This window comes from Ruditapes philippinarum, unplaced genomic scaffold, assembly GCF_026571515.1.
Source record: "Ruditapes philippinarum isolate M1 unplaced genomic scaffold, ASM2657151v2 ctg11315_1_1_1_1, whole genome shotgun sequence".
Lineage (NCBI taxonomy): Eukaryota > Metazoa > Mollusca > Bivalvia > Venerida > Veneridae > Ruditapes > Ruditapes philippinarum.
The window spans coordinates 1-22758 of NW_026863753.1; the positions used below are offsets into that span (position 1 = coordinate 1).

General features: G+C 31.0%; 2 protein-coding genes across 3 annotated transcripts; both read right to left on the bottom strand.

Annotated features, from left to right (window-relative positions):
• Positions 1-5455: 5455 nt before the first annotated feature.
• LOC132723239 (uncharacterized) lies at positions 5456-11858 on the bottom strand. 2 transcript variants are annotated; one of them, XM_060707919.1, is made up of 6 exons: positions 11778-11858; positions 9711-9776; positions 9200-9241; positions 8588-8762; positions 7486-7597; positions 5456-5851 (listed from the first exon to the last, which is right to left on the bottom strand). In XM_060707919.1, the coding sequence occupies exons 2-6, from the start codon at positions 9721-9723 to the stop codon at positions 5684-5686; spliced, it is 510 nt and encodes a 169-aa protein (XP_060563902.1). In that variant the 5' UTR covers positions 9724-9776; positions 11778-11858; the 3' UTR covers positions 5456-5683. The 2 variants fall into 2 exon arrangements, with proteins under 2 accessions (XP_060563902.1, XP_060563903.1); XM_060707920.1 differs by lacking the exon at positions 11778-11858 and adding an exon at positions 11601-11699.
• Positions 11859-11997: 139 nt separating this feature from the next.
• Positions 11998-21204, bottom strand: LOC132723238 (uncharacterized). The gene is made up of 2 exons (XM_060707918.1): positions 21046-21204; positions 11998-19009 (listed from the first exon to the last, which is right to left on the bottom strand). The coding sequence occupies exon 2, from the start codon at positions 19003-19005 to the stop codon at positions 16810-16812; it is 2196 nt and encodes a 731-aa protein (XP_060563901.1). The 5' UTR covers positions 19006-19009; positions 21046-21204; the 3' UTR covers positions 11998-16809.
• Positions 21205-22758: the final 1554 nt, after the last annotated feature.

A 22758-nucleotide genomic window follows, 5' to 3' on the forward strand; every position in this document is an offset into this window, starting at 1 on the left:
AAATAATTGAAGAGACATATTCCCAAGTGCGGCTACTATCTTACTTACATGTTTTTTGTCTTTTTGGTTTCAAATATTAAAGTATGCTTGAATTTAAAATTCACATTTCTTTATTTGATTTAATTTCTTAACCCCTTGATATATGTATACCATGTTTAATTAATACATGTTTATCAGATTTTCACACATCCACATTTATTTGGCGTATAAATGTTTAAAATATATTTGTTTTATAAAATGTATTTAAAAAAAGATGATTCCCAAAACATAAAATTGAAAAATAACAAATTATAAAATCAACTTTGCAACAACACCAACAACACTTAAATTCATAAAGGTAACACGTGATAGAAAATGTTGCTTTTAAATTTAGACTTTTAATTTTGGTTCAACATGATATTCAAATTAATCAAAAATGACTAAATACTATAAAATGACAGTATAATATGTGCTAAGAGGGGGCGTTTTCCGAAAATGCCAAAAATATTTTAACAAATTTTAAATATATGTATAATTTTTTTAATTTAGGAAATTTTAAACATTGCTAAAAACAAAAAAAACCCAAAACCCCAAGGCCTTTTTGGCGGCAAAAATACCTTTTTAATAAATTAAAAACAAGAAAAGCATTTATGCAAAGGCATCAGGGGGCGACCCCAAAAAAAATTTTGATCCGTTTTTGCACCTAAATACTTAAAAAAAAGAGGGTTTTCCTTTTAAAGAAAAGTCCCAAATTACATGTAAACCTGGAGGCTAGGGCCATTTTAAAGTTAAATTTAAACCAAAGAAAAATAGACTCTGTTCCCAAAAAGGGAAAAGACAATTTATAGTCAATTAAGAAATCTTTAAAAAAGACTTTTTGCTAAAAAGAAAAAAATTTTTTCTTCAAATTTTTTTAGAGACACAATGGATTTCCTTGAGTTCCATCAGCATATTAATCACTGGCACGAGTATCGGCACAAACTTGTGGAAGAAAAAAAAAATGACCAGATGTAAGGGGGGTTGATAAAAAAAACTGTGTTTTATAAAAACCAAAAACAAAAAATGTAAATAATGATCCCCTTTAAAAATATACTATCAACGTTGAAGTATATTTTTAAAGGGGTCATTATTTACATTTTATTTTTGGTTTGCTTGACACTTTTAAAAGATGAAACACAGGCTTTTTTTTTATCCAATCTTGGCCATATTTTTTCTTCCAAAAGGTCTGATACTCGGGCTGCCTGTGCATTTTATAATAAAAAGCTTATTGCTTAGGGGTTTTGAAAAAAACAATGCCTAATGACATTATTATAGACATAAAAAAGAGGACCTAAAATGAACATCAGGGGGGACAGCAAAAAGGGTTTCCCCAGAGCGGGAGTAAAAATGAGTAAAAAAGCCCATAAAACCAGCTACAAAATCAGAGAAAAAGACAAAAACCCATGTAAAAGTCAATTATATATGGCAGTTCTTTAAAAGTTTCTTTAAAGGGAAGAAGAAAAAACAACTTCTTCTTTTTCCCGATGTGAAGTATAGTGTGTTAAAACTGTTCAAATGCCCTTTGTAGATCTAAAAAAATATGAAAATTATGCCTTTGTCCATTTTAAAAAAAATGAAAATCTTTTAAAAATTTGAACCCCAAACATGTGTCATTTTAAAAACCATTTCCCAAAAAACCCGGGACTGAAACTGCCTTGACCTTTAAAAACCCTCGAACCCCTTTTAAATTTCGAAGACCAACTGGGGTTTATTGGGCCTCCCCCCTACACATTTTTCTTTTAAATAATAAACAGTTCTAAAACCACACAGTATTTCCCCACTATATCGATTTAGCTGTTCGTGAATTTCTTATGTTACAGAGCATAGGAAATTGAAAACTCATGCTTATATTGCAAGTTCACAGGATGCAGAAAAAACTTTGAGCTTGACCAGAAACTCAAACCTGTGCCAACATAAGAAATTTTACGAAGGCTGATTTGTATTTTGCATCAAGGGCACCGGGCAAAAAAACATGAAAATGCAACAACAAAAACCACTTTGTGGTAGATTGTATTTTTCATGTTTTTCATTCTGGGCGCCCAGTTACTTTTATACTTATGTTGGTTCTTTCACTGTGGCACAAATCACCCACTATAAAATTTAGTGCACAAATTTATTCAAGGCAAGTAACAATCTACTCTATGTACAGTCTGTTGTCGGGTTGATGCAGGAGACCTGGAGGTTATTGAGACCGGTGTCTCTTCCTTACAATAGATAAAGACCGAAGCTGATTTTTTTCAAACTATGCACCATGGGTTAGAAAAAAAAAAAATTTAGAAATAACTATTCAGAATATTGATTTTTTGAGACTTTATTAATTACATTGCTTGATTCCCAAGTTTAAGGACATTTTCAATCAATACATGTTTTATCATTTATAACTTTAAAAATTTTTGGAAAGTCTCATCCCTTTAATAATAATGACATAACTGTATCTCTTTAATTCAAGAAAACTTATAAGTCTCAATTATTCAAATATACTACTGTCTTTAAGATATACATGTAATGCCCACATAACATTAAATAATTCCCCAGTTTATATATTAAATAAATATGGAAATCCCTAAACATTAACATGCTTTTTTGATGACCTTTACAACTGGTAAAAATTTATATATCAACAAAAATAGTATTATAAGTAATAACCTAAGATTAGACAGAAAAGAACAAATAATTTTTAGTAAACATGAGTTACTTCCCCTTAAAATAAAGAAAAACCTGAAACCCAAAAGAAACCCTAAAACAGCAAAATTATGAAATGCTGAGGTTCAGTTTTATTCAAGCCATGCAAATTAATGGTAATGTATTTTCATAAAAAAATAGATGGCCATGTGTCAGGCAGTAATTGCAGAAAATCGGATTTAGCTTTCAACCATCCGGATACTGGTACACTTTGTTAAAAACAACCATTCTGCTCCAACAGATTAAATTGTAATAAGGATAAAAATCAATAGGATAATCGTTTACAACAGTTCCATTACCTATTTCCTTATACTCAATTGCAGGTGAACTTTCTTCTTGTAGGAAAATTTGAAAATGGTAATAAATGAATGAATGAAACTGATAACGGCCCTCAATCTAGACCACAAACGATATTCGAAATCCGGGTTTTTAGTATTGCTTCATTAAAACTAAGGGACACGCTGTTAAAAAACTAACCTGAAATTTCGTGAAAAATAATATCACAATGCACATGCTTTTTATAAAAAGTTATTAAATACAAATTATAATAACACATTTGTTTTACTTGATATTTTACGAATCAAAAATAAAAACTTATTAACACAACATGAAATTAACTGCTAATAATAACAGCTCCTTCCATTAGGCCCCAAAAATAAAAAAGCGTTCCATGATAGGACGGACGCCGCTTCACCGGCCCTCCCGTCGCCAAACAAACCCGGAGGCAAACGTTTAAGTGAATAAAAAGCATAATTTTAATTTTGTTTATTAGCAAACGTAAGGTAGGACATATCGTCGAATAAACCCACGACCGGAAACCATTAACATTTATCAGATGATTAGAGGGTTATGTTAGATGGTAATCAAACCGTGGGTATCCGACGATCGGCAGTACAATGAAAGAGGAAGCCAAAAATTAAAAGTCAGCAATTTACTTTAAATTTACAATCTATTGAACCTTTAAACTAAACGGGACAAATATAAGATTACGGGCCGGGATTTTCCGAAGCTTAAACTTAGAGCGTGTTTTAAAAAATTTTTTGTTTAACCTTATAATAGGATGATGTTAATGATCCTGTAACACATTTTTTTTTTCCTGGTTTGATCTTCATAAATATTCCTCAAATTAAGATTTGTCAATATTGTAAGTTCCAATAAGCAATTATTTATATAAAGATATAAAAAACTTTTAAGATTTCATGTAAATAAAGGGAGGTAATTAGTAATTTATTTTCTATAAAAATTTATTCTAATTCAAATTTTTTCCAATAAGAAATGAATGATGTAATTTATTCATTAAATTATTAATGTTCACAAAATATTTGCAGAACATATTCTACATATTATTCTTTGTTAAAAAATTGTTTTATTTGCATGATAATATACAATCACATTATAATTGTTTGCAATGGTGGTATACAATCACAAAACATACAGACTCTTTAATAATACTTCCTCTTCAAAAAGCCTGAAAACAAGATTTGAATTTCTTATAAAAAATCACCTGGGGCACGTGAAACATACATATATGCAAACGATAATTAAGAAACATAAAAGAAATAAATTAAACCCGTATTTTTGTGCTAGTCTGAACACTATGTAAGTTAAAAGCTTTTCAATGCTCTTCTGTTTTGGGTCATTTTTCACAATTGAAATATTTATTCTGAAAATTGGAGTGAGCAACTGATCTGAAATTTTGCACACATGTTATTTGTGTCGAATTAGCTGCAATTTAGTCATTTACAATCTTTACTCACAGTTGAAATATTTGGTAATAAGTTAATATTTATAAATGCTAAAAACCAATCACATTTTATATGCACTTGAAACCTATCTGGAATATCTCGGCAGTTCGATGCTGACGATCATTCATAACAAATTCCCTCGTCTCATTATTAAACATTATTGGTCAAGACCTACATCAAATAGAACATTAATCACAACAATGTATTTCCAACTCCGTCATGTCAGAAAAAAACCTCAGTTGAGTCCCTTTTAATTTTAAAAATGTTTACTGGATACATTTAATTGCTACATAAGCATGAGCTTCGTCTGTTATTACATTTAAATATACATTTTATTATCTGATAAATAGATCAAAAACAATGTTTTATAAAAAATATAACCATAAAAGTTATTTATTTAACTATTTTAGATAACAAATAGGTATCAACTATTATTTATACAGCTTATGAAATAGCTTCTTAACTTTCGGTTTCATATATTAAACATGTACTCTATTAAAGTACTCTCCATGAGTTAAAGTAAAATAATGCATCACACTGAATATCGTATTTCGGTATATACCGGACAAGGCTTGAATGATAAAATGTTAAAATCTCGCTTTAAACCCACCGAAATATACTTTAAGACGTTTAATTAATCTGTTCACACCGATTTATATACGTGTATGAATGAAAAATGTAAGAATCGGCGAACAAGTTTATACATTTCTAAATTGTGATCATGATTTATGCAAGCGTCTAGAGGTACTGCTCTATTCGCAACACTGTAATGAGTGAAATGCATGCTTCATTTATCCAGTCTTACACGGAGCGTCAGCTTAAATACGAACTTTCAAAAGAAATATGTCAAGATCGACAGTAATTTACAATTCGCCATCCTATACACAGAATAAAAACAATATCTTTGTCCAATACTTGACTATTTTCTTTTTCCAGCCAAAAATCGCTTGGTATAACATGTATGTACACTTATTATTTTATCAATTAATAAATAATTAAAGTAAGTAAGGAAGGAAGAAAGAAATTTTATTAATATAAAGTGGAAATGTAAATGACAATTTACAAATAACAAATGTAAGGTGAACCACATTACATTGACAATGACGGTTGTTGATTGAAATATATATTATTAATAAAACATTATATTCTTTTTCTTTTCTCTGAATATAAAGGAAACACATTTTGATAATTTATTCCAATTTTGTTACTAGCAAATAAGCGCACAAAAAGTTTATGAATTAAAACTCGCAATGCACGTGATTGCCTTCGTTCTGTCCCCAACCTCCCATACTCTTGCACAGACTTAGCATGGTACTTGACTGTCCGGGTGGGTTATGTAGATCAACAGCACGACCGAGGTAATGCTTAGATTTACAGCTGTGACAGGCACCTGCAATTTCATTCACCTGCAAACACAAGACACAAACTCATATTTATTAATATAAGGAAATCGAAACCATATCCCCGATCCATGACAATAAGGCGAACGTTCATAACTACATTTTAATCTACCATACGAAGGCCCAAATCTTCCGAAGATGCTCATTCTGAATTCAAGCTAGCCTGTCGTATTAACATTTATTAATTTTATGTCTTATATTTCATTGACGCGAGACCCCACCCCCGTGCGGGAACGTTGAAAAGAAATGAAGTCCCTTAATCTCCTGTCCTATTTTTTTTTTGGTAAAGGGAAAAGGGTTTAAAAAAGGTATGCTACTGAATATTTTTAAGAAAATAAAATTGTTTAAAATGTAATTGAATCCGGAAACTATAAGGGGCAGAGTAAAAAATTTCCCCTTTTTAAAAGATCCAAATCAATATTGCCATGTCAAGTAAAAAATCTTTTTCCATTGGAATAAACCTAACCCCATTACCAAAAATTGGGCCCCCCCCCCCTTTTTAACCCAGCACCCAAACAAAACTCTGCTCAAAATTTTTTTGCACTAAGGGTGGAAAATTTTTTTAAAATTTTTATGATTTTTCGCCGATTTTTAAATCCCAAATCAAAACATTTTTTCGGCTATTTTCCTAGACTAAAGTTTTAAAATGGTTTTAATGACTTGAAAAGTTTTTAACAGTATAATTAATATTTTTAGATTTTTATTTTGAATGGTTCCCTTTCACAAAAAAATTTTTTTCCACTACAAGTTTTTTTCTAATAAATCAAAAATTAAAAATAGAAAACAATTAAGTGTTGCATAAAGATAAATTTGAAAGAATTCATATACCCTTACCGGTTTGATTCCTATTAATATAAGATAAGTAGATTTCAATAAAAATATTAACACAACTTAATTGTTAACAAAATAACACATGTCATTGTTTGTTGTTTAATCTGTTGTTATTCAAATAAAGTGTTAGAATAGAGACCAATCTTTTGTCTTTAATTTACTAGTTTTACAAAAAATGTTCGTTGTAAAGTACACATATTATATGTTAAGACGACAGTTAAAGCAACCTTTTGACATCATTCCCTTAATTCCCTTTTCTGCAAAGGTTCCCTTTGTGCCTTTAAAAAACGTTTCGCCGTATTAATGATCATTTGTACTGTTTGAAAGAAAATAAAAAAGATTGGTCACTTGTTTTAAGTAATCTACCATATTGCTTAATTTATTTCAGTCTAGGATAGGAACAACCCTCCAATACCCACCCTTTAACATGTAATAGATTATGATCAAAGCTTCGCATTTTTCTCTGTTATTTTGTCAAAATATGTTTTATTATAATAAAAAAACAATAAAATATGTTAAAAACAACACAACTTAAAAGACCAACACAATGTCATCCCAAACCATCCCTGTTCTGTTCACGCCTGTGATGATGGAAAGAAACGCTAGCATCTTCAGACGTTGTGAATGCAGGACAATTTTCAAGATAAACTGCTAAGAATAACTTGTCAAGAAAGTCAAGTACTAAAAATACATGAATGTTGCCAAGTTTTCGATATACCACATAGATATAGCGTAGTAAAGTTGTGAATGCAGGACAAACTTCAAGATAAACTGCTCAGATTTATTTGCCCAGTAAGTACATAACTTACATGAATGTAGCCAAGTTTTCGATAGACCGCATAGATATAGCGTAGTAAAGTTCCTTGCAAACAGACATATCCTCCAGGAGCGCCAGGGTTTGGGCATTCGGCACATTTGTAACTGAAAAAAATATTGCAAGCCATGGGACTCCTTCACTGCTACGAATCCATTTACTTAAATGTATCTTTAAGTACCGCTCAAGCCGGTACTATTGGGTGTTAAGAATATTGCAAAATTTCATTACACCTCATGTACAGACTCAATCCAATCAGTTATCGTGTTATTGTATTGTGATTAATGGTCACCCGTCTTCCAGAATGTTATAAATATTGTATTTTGTAGCATATATTTCGATAATGTTGACAAACATTACTGAACATTTTAGATTATATTTTCCTATAGTTTCCCTGTATTTTCATATTTTTATTTTAGATTTTCAATTGAATAGTTGACACAATGACTGTAAGTAATGCTGTGTTGTTGTGTTCCTGTTTTTTTTACATGTGGATACACTAAATTTCAACTACAATCCAACAATACTCGCTAACGTGAAGGAAATTGTTTGTGAAGTGTAAATTAACTAGATGAGATACATTTTTTATTTAAAAATGTCTTAACCTTCTGGAAGTTTTTTTTTTTTTTTTTTTTTTTTCTCAGATTACTGTTTATCATACTAGCGCCAAAATATTGTTATTATTGCCAACGAGTCTGCACTTCAAGCTTGGTATTATGACAAATAATAGAACAAGCAGCTCTAGATGCAGACGGGTATCGCGGAATCGGGAATTCTTTCAAAGATTCATCACGTTTGCGACTTCGTAAAAGTGATAGTAGAGAGCCGTGCCATCATTTGCGTTAAACAGACAAAGTGTAAAGATGCGCCAATTGATGTACACTGTAAGTGTATCAAAAAGTTAATTATTTTTTTGTAACTTCAAACAGGGTATGTGATAGAACAATATATTCGTTCGTGAAGGCCAATTACTGGATTTATTGAACTCGTTGAATAAATTAACTTTATTTTCGTCATAGGCTCGCATAAAATAATTTCATTCAACTCGTTCAATTAATTAATGAAATCATTAAAAATATGCTCTTGTTTATACGTACTGTGATCGTGCGGCAGCTTTGCCGTTACAAGTATCTCTGACATTGTTATACGCGTAAGCATTGTCGCGAACCCCGGATGGATGTTTCTTCCACAATACAATTCTTCCCGAGTTAGCCAGGTTCAAAAGTTTACAGGCATACTGCCTGGCTACTCCATCTGTGCAAGCACTAGATCCTTAATAAAATAAAATACGTTTGGATTTACTTATGAATTAAAATTGCATAGTCATTCGAAAAACATTGAAAAGAGGGAATATACAAATGCATGTTTTATAAAACATTTCTCTTCACTTAAACCTCTCTCAAATTGAAATCAGTTAATGTTAATATTTATTAAGTTAAGGACATATAAAAATAGGAAGCAATAACAGGAGAGAAGGAGACGACACTGTTTTGTCTTTGGTCTCTACAACTATAATTTTTTTTACACGCATACGCATTTCTTTCTATGTCCTTGTTAATGATGTTGTAAAAATAAACATCAGTCTTGGTGATATTATTTGAATTGTATCAGTTTTGTTGTCTATTTGGTTAAGTATAACTTTATAGGTTTGTAAAATCTAGTTGACTAACATAATAACACTATAACTTTATAAACAACGATCAACGAACCTGTTCCACTAAGTGCAGATAATGCGGCCAGCATAATAAAACCTGCAAAACATAATCATGTTATTTATTTATTCATTTTTTTTTGTTAAAAGATGTTACAAATGGTATCTTTGAGATGACTATTACATCTTCAAACGCTTTTCTAAATTTAGCTTTTAAACCATACAAAACTTCCTGTTTCAATAACTTTATTGTTTCTTTATTTGACAGGACTTTGTTTCAAAGTTTTCATAAGATTTAATCTCTAACCATCGTTTCGTTTGACAAAATAAAACAAATTATTTTCCTGTCATAATTGGCCACTTTGAGGCAATAAGTGTTTCATATATCTTCTTTATACTAGTATTTAAACATTTGCCTAGTTTTATTATTCTTATTTTCAAAAGGTTGGAGAGGTTGCTGTGTTTGTTTGCGTGCAAACGTGCGTGTGTGTGTTTATGCACACGTGTATGTACTTGTCTTTTTAAAAAGCAAACATAAATATACAGGTATAACAATTTAGGAGACTAACCTTTTACAAGCATGTTTCTTCGCTTCAGATCAGCTTCTTGACCACCTTGCAATTAAAACGGTTTTCCTTGTATAGATAAACAATAAAAAAACGATCAAATAATATGATATTACAAATCTATTTGTACTTATAAGTCAATAAATAGTACATGAAGAAAGAGTACCACCTAAATAGGGCTTATATGATTTTTACGACAGACGTTGACCCCGACTATATGCAATCCCCATCCCATCAAAGTAAACATGAGAGAGTTGACTGAATGAATGTTCTTTATACTTTGTATGATTACACCAAAGTAAAAAGTCACGTTTCATTTATAGATACAATCACTCTCTTTATACCCTACTTATTTACATCTCTAACAAAGAAGTCAGTGAGCGCAATAGAAACTAACAGATCAAGTAAGTAAAAAACGAAATTATATATTGTCATACAGTGTGAAATTGTTAGTGGATTTTTTATCCAAAATTGCCTAGGATAAAAAATGACCTTCGGAAAATTCAAGTTAACTTTAATGTAGTATCTCATTTGTACATTTAAGCAATTGACCTTTGACAGACAGTGCAGTTACTGGAGTGCAGGTAACTAATACCTATACTCTAGTTAATTCTGGAGTGCAGGTAACTAATACATACACTCTAGTTAATTTTGGTGTGCAGGTAACTAATACCTACACTCTAGTTAATTCTGGAGTGCAGGTAACTAATACCTATACTCTAGTAAACTAATGATGTATCAATGGATTGCCAATTATGCCGAATACATGATTTTTCAGTGAAAAGTCCTCTCATGTATTCAGATATTATACAAATGCAAAACAAATCATTCTTGTCAAAAAAAAAAAACAAAAAAAAAAAACATATATGATTTGAAAAACTTAAAAATTCGTAACGTTGCATACTCGGATAAGTCAATGTTAATTTCATTTATTTATATTACGATATGAAATTTTCATTCGGATTTGATATTATGATATGTAAATAAATGATTATATTAACAAATGATTAAAGAATTCTAAGCTGTATTTGTAATAACATTTTATTTGATTTTGATTGGCATCTTTAACCTGCATGCCTCCAGAATCATGATTATTTTCGTGAAAAGATTGAAAATGTATTTGAATTTAAAATCGTGACACATAAACAAATTGAAGCAATTCACACATTATCAATGGCACTCACCACCAACGTAAATCAGTTACCAAAAATTGTTCAAAATGTGCATAAATAACCCTTACTGCGTTAGTAACGCAGTAGAAATATAGTTGAAAATACTGAAAAATCAGTCATTATTCGCATATATCATGTAAAATATTAATTAAATATTGAATCATATTTCTTTTCCTAAAGTCTTAGTTCATATTTCTCAAGTTTGATTTTATTGAAATAGTTTGACTCATCTGGAGACATGCAGCTTTAAGTACAACGTACCAAATATGTTACATTTTCGAATCAAATAAAGTCAAATAAAGCAAATATATGCTGGAAAAGTAAAACTACGAATCAAATAATATGTAATTTTCTAATCAATTTGCACATGAATATGACTGAAGATGGAACACATGATAGCCAATAACTCGTAAGCATACATGCTCTTTTTTAATGAATAGAAAACAAATAAAGAAGGAGTACATCTTTGAAATTATTTCGAAAACCCTGTGTAATTCGTTTAGTCATGAGATAGACAACATTTCACCCAGAGGCAAAAATAATCCTGTTAAAGAGAGATATAAATTTGTTCACGTGGATTTTAATTGTTACATTTTTTGTTTAATTGTTAACATTATTTTTATCATTTTGTTACATTATTTATGTTTTAGTCAATAAAGATGTTACTTGCAATTATCTTCTGCTTATAAAAAATACTTAATAAATAAAACTGAATATTTACCACTAGCAAATAAAGCAACATAATTATAATGTTCGTGAAACCTTGATTATTGTAAATACAGGTCCAAAATGATAAAAATAAGCTAAAATGCTTTAAGAAAAAACAAACTTATTATTCTTTACATCTTTTTCTTATAACTATTTTTCCTTAAATTAATACATTAAAAAAATAACTTACCGCAAACTACCAGCCTCAAGTGCGTACGTTTCCGTAAGTAATAGATGTTTTAGGAAGAAGGAAGAATACAAATATTGACGCACAACTTTTCTTTTCAAGTTTACCAATGAATAAAGGTTTAAACATAACCACTAAATCGGTTCAAAGTTTTTATTAGGTTACTTGTCCGTTGAATTTATGGAATAATAGCCATCTTACATTAACATAAATAAAATGCAAACGTGCACGTAAACGTTGAGTGGATATTTTAGGATCCTGTATGTTGTAATTTATGTTGTTACCACACTTAAATGAAATTTTATTTATATAATTATGCTTCTAAAACAATTTTCAAACATCGAAGAATATGTTAAATATGCACTGCAAATATTTGTACACATAATATCTAATCATTAAAATATATGCATTCAGTTCTTATTGGAAAATTCGACTTAGACTTTAAAGAAAATAAATTTCTAATTGCCTCCCTTTATTCATATGAAATGTAAATTCGGTAATATCTTCACAATTAATGCTTTTTGGAAAGAACCGGGTCGCGCTTAAATATCAATGTAGTGCCACATCCTTTACACGTGTGTTCATACACTTAAATATTGAGTTTTATTCTTTATTGCATATGTTGCGAATCAAATATCATTACCTCAAAAAGTAGGAATAGTGTAATATATATATGAGTCATGTTATATATGAATCAGGCGTTATCTTTATATATCCCGTCAATAAGCAATATAACTAGAAGTTTATCCCGATACCACGATATATTCAATGTGGTAAGCAAAGTATTTATAATGAAGCCCTATTTGGAATATAAAAATAAACCTAAAAGTTTCAGATATTTGTAAAATTTAGCACCCCGCCGCCATCTTGACAGATTGTTACCTGATTGACCTTAAATAAGTGGTTAACATTCGTTGACGGTTTGGAATACTAATTTATATCTGGAAAAGAGATCATTGGGAAAGATTAAACAGCAGAACTCAGTCAAATTGAGTCATGTATTTTTTCAATTATTATTCACAATTACATCTTAATGATTTCTTTAAAAATGATAGAATATTAATCGGCTTTAATGTCCATTTTCAATTCGGAATAAGAAACATAACGGCGCTGTAGCGGACAATAGTCTAAATGAGGAAATTTGCTGTAATTCAAATTCGTTATAAATATTCCTGACAAGTTATACATGTATGACCTAGTATATAAACGATTGTTTGCAATGTAACCCTCGGCATATTTTATATCAGGGTAAAGCTAATGCTTTATTTAAAGATCAGAATTTGTTCGGAAAAGAATAGGATTTTTCAGTATTGCGTGTTTCACGCAAAAAAAATACCAAAAAAGCTCAAACTCCCACGTTAAAGGGCACACATGTTTTGCACTTCCTAGTAGATCGGTAGATTAATTTCAGTATGTTACAATGGAACATAGATGGTTAAAAACAACACATGATGCATACATGCATAAACCAAGATGCTGCATACAAAAATGTAATATGATCCATGTAGTGCATAGCTATACCAAGGATAACACACACAAAATATAAAATATGATAAACAAGATCAACACGGAAGGGTGGCGTTCAACGAATATCATTATTATAAATAATGTAGGTTCCAAAATACATTATTTGTAAATATATTACCAAATTTACATTTTCATGTTAATAATAGGAGGTAATTAGACATGTATTTTCTATAAAGTCTAAATCATTTTTTTAAATAATTACTGGATGCATGCATTTTTATGATAACATATGATGTCGACAAATATTTGCATTATGTATTTTATATATTCTTCGACGTATTAAAATTGTTTTAGAAGCATACTTATATACATATATAACATTTCACGTATGTGTGGTAACAATATTAATTGAAACAAAAGGAAAATGTTGCAGGCTCGGCTTCATTGAGGCTGTTGAAAGACGGTAGTGGTAATTGCAAGCTACCGTCCACGACCCTATTACGGCTTCAGCAATATTCAACATTTAACATGATCTGGTACAGTTTTGAAGTTTCAAACATCCGCAGATGTGTTCATATGGGGGTTATCAACTTTCCAGAAATTTGATGAATTCTTGCATGAATATAGTAAATAATGCTATTGCCTCTTATGTTCATTTTAAACATCAATCTGTTAAAAGTGGATGTTACGTCTAGAATGAAATCAACTTTAAATCAGAACTAAAACGAAATATATGCTATTTACTTGTCAAGCCCGCTTTGTCGTGAAGGAAGTAGTCTTGTCACTTAAATGATAGAAATCGGTTTTCTTTCATTTTGTCACAGTGATTCTATGATAAGAATAATAAAAGTTTAGTCGTACTTGATTATAAATAAAAACACATTCAGCTTTCTAAACAATATGTCTTTTTCATTTTCAAAAGTTATAAACTATCCTTTTTCCCCATGCCTGTAGTCTTACGCGTACATTGCTTTAGATATTTTGAAAGCTACCAAATTTTCTGAAGAAACTAACACTCTGTCTGGAGAAAACAAATATAACTTCGTTCATTCTATTTTAAACTAACAACAAGCGATTTTTGCTACACTAGTTGTCACTATTGTATTGAACATTAATAACTCAACATGCATATAAAACAATATATGAGTATACATAAAAAATCAGTGATATATCTATATCTTAATAGATTATAGATTTATAGATTACATATGATATGGTTTAATATTTCTTCACACACTATAAGTGTAAGTATTGATGAAGGGGGAAAGTATAAATTATCGTGAATTGAAATGCTTGTTTCAGTGTACAAGTCTAACGGTGAAGGGGATATATACTCAATAATGAGTATTCAGTTTTCAGATACCAGACTTAAACAGACTACAAGAGCAAATATCAACAAAGAAAACACGCATTTAACTAAAAATAGCCCCCGAAAAATGTCAGTATCACAGGACCACATGCAGGAAACCCAGCAGGTTCACGAATACAAATAGATCACACAAGCACGAAGTAAGGACCAGACGTTATTATTAGATTTGTGATTAAAGAATTGCAAGTTAAAATACGATTAAGGAAGTTAATAAAAAAGCTAAGTTGTGATCAAAGCCTTAGTAATATCACGAATAAGGAAGTTATAGTAAAATCTGTGAAAAAACACTAGTGATCAAATACTAAGTATAATTACGAATGAGGAAGTTATCGAAAATCAGGGAAGTTCAACAATAAACTGTGTTGTCCATGTCATAAACTAAATACATGTATGCTAACATTACAATGATAAATAATATCCTTCTGTATCCAATACTATGTGATACCCATACACTGTTGGGTACAATACTGAATCCTATTAGAAAGGAGCACGGCAGCTGTAAGAACTATATTTTCACAAGGCGCTAGCCGATTCTGATGAAAGTTCTGCTGCTTTGTACCAATCTCATACAATATAATCATTATTGTTGTCAATTATATATTTCACCTTGCCATTGTACATGTATTACTACTATTTAAAGTTAAAAGTCAGTAAAATATTGTAAACTTAATAAAATAATCATTTGTATATATACACACATTAATTCAAATACAGGATAAGCACATAAATTTGCATCATGATTTACATATACACTTATTGTGCATCCATCATGGTGTCAATTTTTCCGGCGTAATGCACGTCCTGTTAAGATATTGAAATAAACAACATTGAAGATAATTTAGTTGTTTAAACGGTGTGATGTTTTGTTGATGTTAGATGGACATCTTAGCACACATGTATATTTCTTGTTTGAACTTAACATTATAAGGACATATGATGCACCTGTCAATTTCTTTTCCTTTTTATATACACAAAGTTAGCCCTTGCATTTTGTAGACTTTATCAAGTTTAAGGTCCCTATAAAGTCTATGTCTTCAAACATGTTTTCTCAAATCACAGAACCGGAAAACGATTTCTATTTTTAGAAGCAAAAACACGTGATTTTGCATTTATTGCATAGGTAACCATGCTAAATTATATAATATATGGACTATAAATATTTCAGATAAGAATCCTATATAATAGTAAAGTTTTCATTAATAAAACTGAAATATGAGATTGGAAAATTGTCTTGCCGGAATATCTCTTTGTTCATAGTTTTTTTTTTCATTATCTTTTTCATTTATTTAACGCGGGAGGAGGTTATTTTCTTTTTTCAACATATCAAACTGATTGCGATATCCATGCTTTTTCCTTGACTGAAGTCTTGTATACGTTTGGCATACAAACATACACACTTTTCTTCAGTTTCTAAACTCATTCAATGTTTGATTATTTCACAGTTCACAGTCATAATTTATTGTGTATTAGGGATAACATTTTTTTTTCAAACACATTGCTTATATCATCTGAATTTATTTGATAGTGTTCGACCTTTTGAGCACCACGTTTTGCTTGAATTTTGACATCTCTGTGGACAGCAATACCGAAACCGACATGGCGGCAATTATATACCCGTCGTCGATATTCAATAACACTGTTGTAATAAAACATGGAATGGGTTGGTTTCTTTTTAAGTTACATTCACCTGTAATTTCATTAGGAAGGAACCCTGCATGAATATGATTACGCAATATGATTAGATTTTGCAGTGCATTTACATCCGGGTAAATTAAAGTTATTTCGTCTGTCATTTAAGGCGTGGAACAGACATTGTTTTAAAAAAAAAACTTTTGTTCGGTATCTGATTCATCCAGGTGATCTTTTTTTTGAAGATCAAATAGTAAAAGTTTGACAACATCCCGACCGCTTTGAATAAATGCATAATAACATTAAAGAATAACAGAGGGACGATGCAGAGAAGAATAAATATTTTCCTTTTTATGCCATTCTCCATAAACATGTACCATACCGTATATATATTTTCCTGTAGTACAGTCAAACAGTACAATTAATATGCGTGATTACAATAAAACCATTATTTGAAATTCATTCCATGAACATATTTTACCATACTTTCTTTTTAATTTTTCAATCGACATAGTTTTGATATTTATGTGAACATGTAGAAGTATTGTGATGCTACAGTCTTCAAATCCATTAGTTTTGCTCCATTTTTCGTTGATATATTATTTTTGTGACTTCATCTTTATTCTGAAACAGGCTTGCAAGGCAAATGCAAATGAGCACTTTCGCTGCATTGTTTCTTGGTTGCAAACTCAGTGACTTTGAGAAGCATTGCAAAGCTTTTATTGGTTGATTATTCTGTTCCATACACTGACCAAGCAGGTTTAATGCTGTCTCTCGGTGACAAAGGTTCCGTGTTCTGTCAATTGACTGTTCCATATCTAATAACGCCCTTTGCTCACCGCCTTCATCGTGAAAATGTTTATTAACTTTGTACTGTAGGAAATGAAGGTAAGGGAGGGAATCAACGACAGCCCAATCCATCCAGGTTACCTCATCACTCTTTCCCGGTTTCTCACTAGTCATCCGATACAATTCATATTGCAATTCTTTGGGTATCCATTTAATCTCAGCTGGGAGAAATATAACACAAAACGCTACTGTATTCTTCACCCCCTGATTTCTCTCTTCTTGAAACTTGGCGACGTTTACGCTTCCATTATCCATCGGCCCATGATAACATCTACAAATAGGTATTACTAAAGTTCTATCGTACTTACCCTCGGTTTCATTCAGTATAGATTCTGTACTTTCTATTTTTCCTGAACAATAAAAATATGAGGCAAGTTTAAGCCTGCCCGAGGAAACATCAGAATCACAACCTTGAATGAGCAAGTCCTCTGCTTCAAGCAGTTTTGAAATATCAGAGTCCTTTTCAACGCGAGCAGCTTGCAAAGACCCCAATAAGGATGACAGAAACGGTGACACAAGTGTGTAAACCTCTCTTTTAATTTCATCTTCTTTGTTTGTTAGTTGGTCAAGAGTTCTGAGAGACCGTCTTTGAAAATCCTCCTGCGATTCTTCATTTTTGTAATACATACACGTATGTCTGAGATGTATTTTTTGGTAACCACGCAAAATTACGGCAGTGTCCAATAAGCGTTCTGCTTTCAAATGACTACTTATTTGGAGTGGTGTCATAGAGCAAGGATCAGTGGATAAGCCGAGTTTGTTGCTTAACCTTATATTTAGATCATCTAGTGTTATTACATTAGCTAGTACAAGGCGAGTGTAGCTTATGACGTATCCTAACATTTTAAGTATATCTGACTTTACCGTCTCCAAAAATTTGCCAGCCATCAAATTATTTGTTGGTATTATGAAATGAGGGCAGTTTTCTTCATCTACGCACCTTCTCAATTTCTTCAAACATTTATCTAGGCATTGTGATAGATTGGCTTCTTTCCATTCATAAGGCAGCGAATTTTCTACACATTGTAGCAGAACGCTTTTACACATGAAGCTTGAAATTGTGCCTCCTTTTATGAAGGTTTTTACCAACATTTTCATTAGTACATAGCATCTTAGTTGTACTATGTTGAGGCTAAACATAAGATGTCGTTCCGCAAGGGAAGTAGAAATTCTCCATTCAAATTCTTTTCCTAGACTACTCCCGGTAGGAACAACAAAACAACCATATTTCATGCATTTTCTTTTCAGTGTGTCTGATGGCCATCCTACTTGATTACTTTCATTTATCCAGTCTCTTGCTTGGAATGGCCAAGATTTACAGTGTAATCCAGCAACAGTGTCTTGATCAGTTATTCCCATTTGACCCTCTTCGGCCCAGGAAGGCCCATGCCTTTCACCTTTTCCAGGCATAAAATCTTTCATTACAGTATTCTTGTAGTAGATACGATCATCTTTCCCTCTGACGTAATGGTCATTTACTTCCGTAACGTCGATGGTTGACAATCTAAGATCTTCATTAATCACTTCAAGATGACAGTATCCAGGAGCAATATCATCACCTTGAATCATCAGGAGATTTATAGCGTAATTTTTAGTATCTTCTGGTCCAAACTCTTGCAAACTTTGTACCACGTTTATGCCTGGTACACGGTAAAGGCTGTCGGCATCTGATTGTAGATCGAGTGTTGTCGTACCTTCAGAGCGACTACCAAAATTATACACCGGCCTATCATATCCTTTCAACATTGCCATTACTGTTCCAATATTCTCATGGAGAAGGGCATTCTGTCTTCGCCTCTGAACCATGTCATTATTAACACCAATATCATCAAGAGTTTCATTTAGTTTATCATTAAAGTTACAATCGTGTAACAATTGTGAATGTAATCTCCTGTGGCGTTCCGGTATCTCCGACATTTTTCTGAAACAACAAAACAAACATTTAAACACTTTTAAATATGTCGCAATCCAAAACCAATACGGAAGATAATGATACAAGTTTTTTACGGACCTCAAACTAAAAAAAAGTGAATCTCCAACCTAAAAAGACACATAACAGGGAAGTTGAAAAAGTCTTCTGTTCATTTCGATTGTCATCTCTCGGAATTTTATAGCAAACGTCTGACAAGGATGGTAATGGGCAATTTGAGAGGTGCTCCTGATAGAGAGAACGAGTTCTTAAAAGCAAATTGATTTCCTTTAGCGTTTAAAGGACTGATGTTGTGAGCATAATCACGCATATCCATCTGCTACTAGCGAAAATCTAGGAATATGATACTGATCGTTAGGTCATATTTTAAAAATACAGATGACTGGATGGTCATAATTTATTTGTGTCCAATCAAACAAATGTGTTGATGCCGTCCATTTTTCTACATGGTAGTGTGTGCAATTAACTGCAAAGGAAATGAAGCCTTATTATAGATCATGTTGTATTTGGAATAAAATCTTAAACAGCTGGGTATAAATAAAGGATCAGAATTTAATTTGCAGAAAACCTTTGATCTTGTTAGGCCGAGTGAGCTATCTAAAGTCTAAATGCTGGAAAACAAGACCATTTGTCAACCTTGGAATTTTGGACAACCCTTCTATTGCAAGGATTACATAAAAAATGAGTAGAATGAAACTATTATTTCAATTGTAATAGTTAATATAAGTAAGATGTAGTATTGTATGAAATAGGAATTATATTGATTGTTACAAATGTTGAAAATATCATAATATATTGAAGTAAATGAAAATAATGATGATGATGATGATGATGATGATGATGATGATGATGATGATGATGATGATGATGATGATGATGATGATGATGATAGTAATAGTAATAATAATAATAATAATAATAATAATAAAATAATAATAAAAATAAAATGTTAATCAGAAGATATTTCAAATAGAGCTTATGTTTATATTTAATGTACACGTAGCTAAAGCCGTGTCCTTTTAAAACCAATAATAAAACAATGTAATATACAAAGGCAATATGATATAAAACAATAAGGCCTTCCAAAAAACACTCTACTTAAACTTCAATAAAAAAGTACAGAACAAAACACAAAGAAACTTTAAAGAGAATAGCTGGTTTCAAATTACAGCTAATTAGATAAAAGACGTTAACAATGATTGTTAACATTTAATTTTGCTACCAGAGTAGTTTACTTTACTTAGACAAAAATGGTTCTAGATTTAAAATTATTTTAAGAAAAGTAGTATTTGACTTGTAAATGAAATGAAATTAATGTATATTTAAACAAATTTAAAGCAGTAAAAAGAATAAAATTTGAATATAACCTGAATTAACTTTAAAAATTCCTTTACTGTGACATTGACCTTAACAAGGAATAATAACAGCCTATAATCGAATAAAATCTATTCTTTATAATGGATCTTGTTGATATAAATTAGTAAACATAAGTGATCACTTGTTAATTAAACATATATTAAAGTGTTCCATAATCTTTATGTCAGTTGTCTAACTTAAACCTGCTGACAGCTTAAGAATCTGCCAATGCAATAACATTAACATCTTTAATGGGTGTGTCCATCTTTCAATCGGGACGAAATCATTTCAAGATGGACACACCAATTTAAGATGTTAAGCAGGTAAACTGGGTGTTACAATTTATTTAAAAGATGTCCCTGCTTAAAGAAAAGATATTTATCCATCCATTTCTTCTTACAATTATAACACTTGATTAAGAGTACTATTTAAAGTATTCAGTCATTTCTGACAATCGTGGTCATCTGTGACAGGAAGGAATAATCTTTGACCAAAATTTTATGAAGTCACATACACATGTCGTTTTTATAGATTGATACAAAAATTTATATTGATTTATTCATTACAAGCGAACAGATAGGGAATCATCCGAATGTAAGTAAATTATAATTTCTGTATTAGAAATGAAGAAATGTGTTTAAGAAACCTTGATAAAAGAACTTAAATTTTACCTGTTTTGAGCCGTTTCATAAACCTGTTAACCACTATAAACATCGGCTTCTGAAATCTTAAACCATTGTCAATACAATGTATAATAACTACCTGTTTGTTTGCTCTTTCTTTTTCGTTTTCGATGCGCATGTATAGAGTTACGTGTACCCGCTCTACATGCCTATTGACTGTTTATAATTTATCTGACGTTTTGTAACTCGGTGATTTTATGGTGTTATTTTGTAGGGTTCGGTGACAATTAAGTGTTTATTGTTTAGTTTTAAACATCTTCTTCCAGTATTGTATTGAAATATAATCTTAAAGGGACTCCACTGATGTGTTTTTGACATGATAGACTGAAAATATATTTTTGTCAGACAAATGTACCATTTGATGTTGGTTAAGAGCACTAATCTTTGTGCAAAATTTCAGATCATTCGTGCACTTCGTTTTTCAAAAACAATTATTCAAATTGTAAAAAAACGGCCAAAATGAAAAGCGTTTACACGCTTTTCATCAATCGGGCTTAAAATAGTATAAAAATACGAATTTCCATTTATTTCCAAAGTATACTTCTTAACTATCTTTGCATATATTTCTGTTTAAAGTGTCCCAGCTTATTTTTGTTTTAAATTCAAGTGTCATGTTTTTACGCTTTTAAACGTCAATGGAGTCCCATTTAAGACTATTCTCATATATTCATATATTATTTTCTTTTACAGAAGCATTCACGGAGGTCTTATCTGTCTGTCAAAGAGGACTCAGAATGTGCATATTTAATTACTTTAATTATGCCATTTACGAATAAGGCATGCGAATGATGCTGCAATTTCCTTTGTGCATGTTCCTCATGTAAATGTTGCTCGTTTTTTGTATATCGTGTGACTGCCTTCTCAAAGAAACTTAACTCCCTCATGAGTTCGTTTCTGTCAAATTCTTCGTAACGGTTGTGAACGAGGATTGCTTGCTTACGAACAAAAATTTATTATGTTGTTTATAATGAGAACACTGAAAATGATCTCAATTCTAGAATTGACCATGCCTTACGTGAATTAATGTAATATTTATGTTCACTTCTGAAAAAAAAAAACAGTATTTTGAGATTTCTTTTTCTGTATTAATCCCTAATCTATGCAAACGCAGTTAAATGCGGTTACTGTAATCACTACTTAGTGTAGTACGCACCAAATGCGTGATTGTGTAAAGCCGTTTAAAAGAATAATCATGAAGAATAAGGCAGTTTCTTTAGAAGGAAAATATACATTTATGCTAGAATTGTGAATACCAAGCTTTATTTGTAACATTTTATCAGGGAAATTTGAATGACTGTGCACGTTGTTTTTTTAAATTTTGTTTACAATTGTAAATATATATTTCTAGATGTCAACGTTTACGTCTAAATATTTTGGACTATCAGGAAACTATCAGTTTTGTTTGGATCTTGACTAACATTCATTGCAGTTTCATCACAGAGGTCCGATCCTGCACCTTGCTATAAAATTCTTACAGAATGTGCGATTTTAATGTATCAAGATTGATTCAAACAGTCATTTCTTTAAAAATTGTTTTCATCTTTTCTTATATTCGAAATAAACATTATATCGTATTTGTGTGACATGTTTTCACAATGACTTCCTGACGCCATGTTTGGTGATGTAATTAGTGACGGACTTATCTTGTTCGTAGAAAGACTATAAAAGTATCTGAACTATACTATCACATGCACTGTGTAA

Bases quoted from the DNA above. Each gene is read 5' to 3' on its own strand.
- LOC132723238 (XM_060707918.1), bottom strand. From the start codon at position 19,005: ATGTCGGAGATACCGGAACGCCACAGGAGATTACATTCACAATTGTTA.
- LOC132723239 (XM_060707919.1), bottom strand. The intron at 7,598-8,587 runs GTACGTATAAAC...TATTTTTTTCAG, and splicing joins AAAGCTGCCGCACGATCACA to TTACAAATGTGCCGAATGCC. The intron at 5,852-7,485 runs GTAAGTTATGTA...TTGTGTTTGCAG, and splicing joins GAAAACTTGGCTACATTCAT to GTGAATGAAATTGCAGGTGC.